The sequence below is a fragment of the Galeopterus variegatus genome, unplaced genomic scaffold, assembly GCF_000696425.1.
Source record: "Galeopterus variegatus unplaced genomic scaffold, G_variegatus-3.0.2 Scaffold3614, whole genome shotgun sequence".
Taxonomy (NCBI): domain Eukaryota; kingdom Metazoa; phylum Chordata; class Mammalia; order Dermoptera; family Cynocephalidae; genus Galeopterus; species Galeopterus variegatus.
In genome coordinates this window covers 118,421-124,401 of record NW_007729725.1, presented here as the reverse complement: position 1 = coordinate 124,401, position 5,981 = coordinate 118,421, and the positions used below count along the sequence as shown (strand labels likewise).

General features: G+C 38.1%; 1 protein-coding gene and 1 long non-coding RNA gene across 2 annotated transcripts; one reads left to right on the top strand and one right to left on the bottom strand.

Annotated features, from left to right (window-relative positions):
* Positions 1 to 770: 770 nt before the first annotated feature.
* Positions 771 to 5,537, bottom strand: RAG2 (recombination activating gene 2). Its single transcript, XM_008585543.1, has 2 exons — positions 5,361 to 5,537; positions 771 to 2,590 (listed from the first exon to the last, which is right to left on the bottom strand). The coding sequence occupies exon 2, from the start codon at positions 2,560 to 2,562 to the stop codon at positions 979 to 981; it is 1,584 nt and encodes a 527-aa protein (XP_008583765.1). The 5' UTR covers positions 2,563 to 2,590; positions 5,361 to 5,537; the 3' UTR covers positions 771 to 978.
* LOC103601164 lies at positions 2,901 to 4,997 on the top strand. The gene is made up of 3 exons (XR_551436.1): positions 2,901 to 3,036; positions 3,419 to 3,514; positions 4,922 to 4,997. It is a non-coding gene; the product is annotated as an uncharacterized LOC103601164 (long non-coding RNA).
* Positions 5,538 to 5,981: the final 444 nt, after the last annotated feature.

Sequence of the window (5,981 nt, the reverse complement as noted above, 5' to 3'; positions counted from 1 at the left end):
CGGTGCTGGTAGCGCCGAGGCCGTGGGTTTGGATCCTATATAGGGATGGCCGGTGCGCTCACCGGCTGAGCACGGTGTGGGTGACACCAAGCCAAGGGTTGCGATCCCCTTACCGGTCACAAAAAAAAAAGGAAAGAAAAGCAGCCTCATTATCTTAAAGTTACATCTGATGGACTCATTGGTAAAATGACTTAAACAAACCTATTTTTACTCAAATACATGGTCAGTAAAACCAAACCACTTGCTCTTGAAACACCCACAAACACAACAAAAACAGCTATGCTGGTGAGATCTAAGTTTGTCTGTAGAACTCAGTGATTCAGACTAGAATCTCTTAGATTATTATATTTTAAGCTCATTGACTACAAAACAAATATGGGATAGTCATTCTTTAGCCACTGAGTCACTGTAGATAAATCAAGATAAAGGAATACATACATTCCTTGGGGAAAATCTCTCTTTTGGACTCTGTAAAGGATATTTTAGCTCCAACTTACACTGCTTTCTACTAACAAGTAGAAAAGAAATCAAAATAGAGTGATCCTGAGAAACTCAAACAGTTCAATTTTGCCTTTATTTGGGTAAACATGAATGTTAATAATTTGAATAAATCAACATAAACAAGATATTTTTTGTATTTTATTATTTTTATATAAGTGATAGAACCAACAAAAAAAATCGAAATAACGGTACAATCATTTGTTCAAAAGGAATATTCATCAAGCAACATAATTGAAACAGGGTGAACAGAAATTCTCATTTAAGATACCTTTGAGTAAAATATTTTCAAAATGTATAGCTTCTAGTATTTAATATTGCATTAAAGCACTTTTTTCCCAGCACTCAATTCATGTAACTAAAAGAAAACATAAGTATTTTCAACAAACGAAAATAGATATATAATTTTTATCATTGTTATGATTTTTAAAAATAGGTTTAAAAATTGAATGCATTTGATTCTTAAAGGCTTTTGCAAAACTAATCAAACAATCTTCTAAGAAAGGATTTCTTGGCAGGAGTCAAGATTTTCCCAGAACCTTTTTTGCGGAGGGATTTCATTGGAGGCTTTTTTAAGGGTAGGACTCTTTTGGGAGTTTGTAGTGCTCTTGCTATTTCCACATGCTCATTGCAATAATACTTGTTGCTTCCTTCTGACAGATGGATGAGCGTGCGCTCTGCCAGATCCATGCACTGGGCATGGACCCAGTGCCCATCTCCATGAGAGCAGTAGATCATGGCAGGTTTGTTGAGCTCAGTTGAATAGAATGGTACCCAAGTGTTGATATCCACATCACAAGTAGGGCAGCAAGTAATCCAGTAGCCTGTCTCAGACTCATCTTCCTCATCATCTTCATTATAGGTGTCAAATTCATCATTGCCATCAAAACTATTTGCTTCTGTACTGAAACAAAATTCTTCTGAGTCTTCAAAGGGAGTCGAGTCCCCTGGATCATCTGTTGATGTCTGACTGTTTGTAAATGTTTTATGATTTTCATTCACATCATCTTCAGTGCATTTCAACATATAGAAATAGAATGCTTCTGAAACAGCCTGTTTGTTGTCTCCCGGTATGCCAAGAAAAACAATTCCATTTCCCATGTTGCTTCCAAACCATATCTTGCTGTGCTTAATATCTGGGGTCCAATCTGGGGTCTCCATCTCACGAATTTCTATCTTATTGTCCTCTAAACAGATGATGTTGCAGACCATTCTTTTTTGATTTTCATGCTGATAGCCACCAACAATAACAAATTCGTCATTATTAGTTTGAGTTAGGATTCCACTAGAGACAGAGATTCCCCCTGGCAAGACAGTGCAATTCACAGCTGGGCTACCCAGGGGGAGATCAACCCTTATTCTGTATAGATTGGCAGGGCGGATGTTGTTGGCAAGTGAATGTCCTCCTAAAATATAAATGGTATCATTTCTGGCAATGGAGACATGAAAAGATAGCCCATCCTGAAGTTCTGGAAGAATGTATGATGTAGCGCACCCAAATTCAAAATCCACCAGGAAAACATGAGGCAGGCAGTCAGCTACACTATTCCATTTTTCTGTGGTTCTTTGGGTAGAAGGCATGTAAGACCGTCCTCCAAAGAGAACACCCATACTTTTCCCTCGACTATACACCACATCAATGGAGTGACCATATCTGGCTTCAGGAACGTCTCCTACCAAGTCTTTCTCCGTGCACTGAAAAGTAACTTTTTTGTTGTTCTTGCAAACAACAGACATGACATAAATCTTATCTGAAAGCTCATTGTTTGGTGTTTTTCCTCCATGGATGATATACTGCTGCTGATCAGACTCCAAGCTGCTTTTGAATGTACAAGTGGCTGGGTAGCGAAGAGGAGGAAGGTAACAGGAATCCTTAGAGAAAGCTGCAGGCTTCAGTCTGAGATTGTTATGCTTTACATCAAAATGAAAAACTCCAGTAGGGCAGGATCTCCTGGGCCAGCCTTTTTGGCCAAAGAAGAAAACTTGCCCATCAAAATTCATCAATGAAAAGCCCGGCTGAATTAAGGCTATGTTATTATTGACTGTTATCATCTGCAGTGACATATTTTCTGATTGTGGGTAGATCTTTTATCTGAAAGAATTTCAAAATAAAATAACTTAGATTATCTCGTCATATAAATCACTGTGTTTAGGTTCCCTCACGTGTAAAAAGCATATTAAAAAGTTCTTCTAAAAGTTTGTAGTGGGACCGAATGAGCAAAATCCAGGGAGTTTGGTAAGCAAAGAGCCACAGAACCTTCTTGTTTAATACAATACAAACCACTGGGACATGTTTTAGACACGGACTGCCCTCCCTTAGATTTCTGGGAATTGTAGTCCTTTTCCTTAAAGACTCACCACTCGTCAGCCGAAAGAACTACATTTCCCAGGAAACCGTTCTCTATTCGGATGTGTAGCTACGATAATTTGTCTCTGTTGCGCCAGGAGAAGAAACTCCTAGGATGTCCCTCTGAAAACAGACACCAAAAGTGCGAAGTGACTAGATGGGAGCCAAGGCGGAAGACTAGGGAATGGGAGGTGAGAGAGGCTGACACAGACTCAACATCCGGGTTACGGAAGGCCGCAGCTCCAAGAGGGTGTCCGGCAACACCCTTCCCGGGTATTGCCGGAATCCCGACCGGGGATTCTTAAACAGGTGACCCTACAGGAAGCAGCCGAGTGTGGTAATCTGGAAACCGCAGTCTGAAGACGCCACGACGGAGGTGTCTTTATGGACTCCTCCCTGGACGCTTTGGAGCTTGGCTTATAATTGCATCTCTGAGGATTCTTGGGTTGCTGTGGCAGGGGATTGAGAAATAAATGGGCTAACATATATAAATCGTATAATACAATGCCTGGCACATAAGTACTCAATGAATATTAGTTGATACTATAATTTGTTTTTATTACTCCTGCAAAGGCTCCTTGGACCATTTAGAATCTAATGCCACTCTGATGAGATGTTGGTGGGGTTTTTGGCCTTGAAGCACTTCTGTGGAGCAGATGTAATTAATTGGTAAATAATATCTTGTATTTATGATTTTTAGTTTTCTTGGGGAAGTTCTCAAGGTGTGATCTTTTAATAATCATCTTATATGTTATTAAAACAAGTAAGATAATGGTAACTGAAAAGGATTATTACCAAAGTTAAGAAAGCAAGCCTCTCTCTCAGGCCATGGTGGTTTGTAGATTCAGCAACTTGCCCAGGTTATGAAATAACCTGGGCAATTGTTTTATTTATTCATATCCTATCCAAGTATATGTAAGAGAAGGCATCTGAGCAACTAAGAATGCTATCCAAGGGAACTAAAAAGAACTATTGTTGATCCTCAGTTCAGTAAATGAAAACAATTGGTGATTACACTCAGGGTGATGAGTGATTATTCTCAGAGAGTTGTCCCATTTTGGGTGGAGGGAGCACCAAAGCCAAAGCCTGCTTACTGCAAACACCCATGAAGACTGTTTTTGGGGTATGAAGCAAGCCATACAGGGGTCATGGGTTCCAGATTCAAAGGGGTTTTCCAAGAATGCTGCTTTTAAACAGCAAGCTTTTAAAATAATGTTTTCACTGTAACCCATTAGCTTCATCTTAAGGTTGTTATGGGGATTTTTGCTTTTCATAGGTGAAAACATGATTATTGTAGATTAAACAGAAACATTTTCATGGGCAAAACATGAGGAATATTGTCCATTTTTGAATCTTAGTCCAGGTCCCTAAAGATTTTTGAAGTAGAGTTTTTGACCTGTTATCCCTTTGGTGCTATGCTCTGGGCTCACTTCATAATTTCAGGGCCCTAAAAACAGTGGTAAAGTTTATTATTGCTGAGATCAGTTACCTCCTCTTGTAACACAGTTCAAATGTATGTATCTTTAATTTTTAGATTACTCATTTTAACCAAATGATTTATACATTTAAAGAATAAACAGGAACATTGAAAGTGTTTTTACATTATTTTGCTATATTTATTTGGTTTTCGAAATTTTGCTTTACTGACTTGAACATGCTTTTACTGGAGTAGAATATTGTATCTCCTCCATGGTTTTAATATGACTATGCTAGTCACATCTTGGTTTTTAAAAAAATTATATCAGATCTAAAATAACCTACCGAAGTGCTTTTCTTAAAATAGACTAGATAAAAACAGGCAGAGTAAAGAAAATGAGATATTGTTCTTCAACTGAGGGGAGCTTCAAAGTCAACATATTAAAGATATTTTTTTAAAAGACAAATACAGGACCCATAAACATGTTTTTTCCAACCTCATATTGACAATCCTCAGCAGAGAAATTTTCATTTATTCACTGTGAAGCTAGGGCATAGTTAAGTAGCAAAAGAGGTCTAATGGTGTAAGAGGTCTAATTGTGTGAGAGGTCTGGGTTTGTAATTTCCTGTGTCTGAACTGACTTTTTTTTCTTTCTGAAGATGCTGTTCTCTGAAGTATTAAGTCTTACTGATCAGTGCTGCCCATGTTTCTTCATTGCTCCAAAATCACAGGTAACTGCGGGCATTTAGTGCGTGAATTAATATTATCTTGCATGGTTAATAAGATTTGAGGCATACAGTATTTGATTTTTGCTGACAGTAAAACCAGGATTAGATCTTTCTTCCTACACTTATGCCACAGAAGATATGCTAAGTTTAATAATAGTGCTCTGAAGGCATAGGAATTAAATCCTTGCAGCAGCCGGAGAACAGAAAGCCCCACATTTTCAAAATTCTACATCATCCCTTCCCCATCTAGATACCCAGTCCACTTGTAACTGATGTGCTGCCAAAGTATGGTATCATCCCATTCTCTTAATGTTTATAAACATAGGCTCTCATCTTTTAGCTTTGGTAGAAATGAAGGTTTTGGACCTACCTGAAGGCCAGAGGGGCTTCTCACCCCTCTCTGAATCTTTGCCGCTAACCCAGGTATTAAATGTCAGCACTTGGGGAAGATTCACTGACTTCCTGCTGTGACTCTGGTAAGCAGAAGGCTGACAGTAAAGAGAGTGTGTATGTGTGCCTACAGATGTTCTAATGAACGCTGATCTAACTGGGAGTAACTGACTGTGACCTTTTTTTTCCTCTTTGCTTTAGATGGTTGAGGGAGATACCCACCAGGGGGTAATCTCAAGATTTAACTATTTCATTAGTAGCAACAATAGAAACACAATTTACTATATTTTTTTAAAGACACACAAAAAAATCTGGTTGAAACCTGATTGATTAAAATTAAAAACATTTTAGAAAAACGGAAAAGAATGAATATAATTACTATGGTTTAAATAAATACTATTGTAAATCAATTGGGAAATTACTTGTCCTAAAGCAGAAACCACTAGCATCAATGTTAGTAATTTTAACTTTGAATTGCTCTTCTGTGGTCTCATTTTCTCTAATGCAAGGCTCAGAGGAAGTAGTTCAAGTTATTGGAGGTCCTCTACCAACTTTATGTCAGGCAGCTACTATGTAATATTGTAATGATTAAGAAACATTA

Bases quoted from the DNA above. Each gene is read 5' to 3' on its own strand.
- RAG2 (XM_008585543.1), bottom strand. From the start codon at position 2,562: ATGTCACTGCAGATGATAACAGTCAATAATAACATAGCCTTAATTCAG.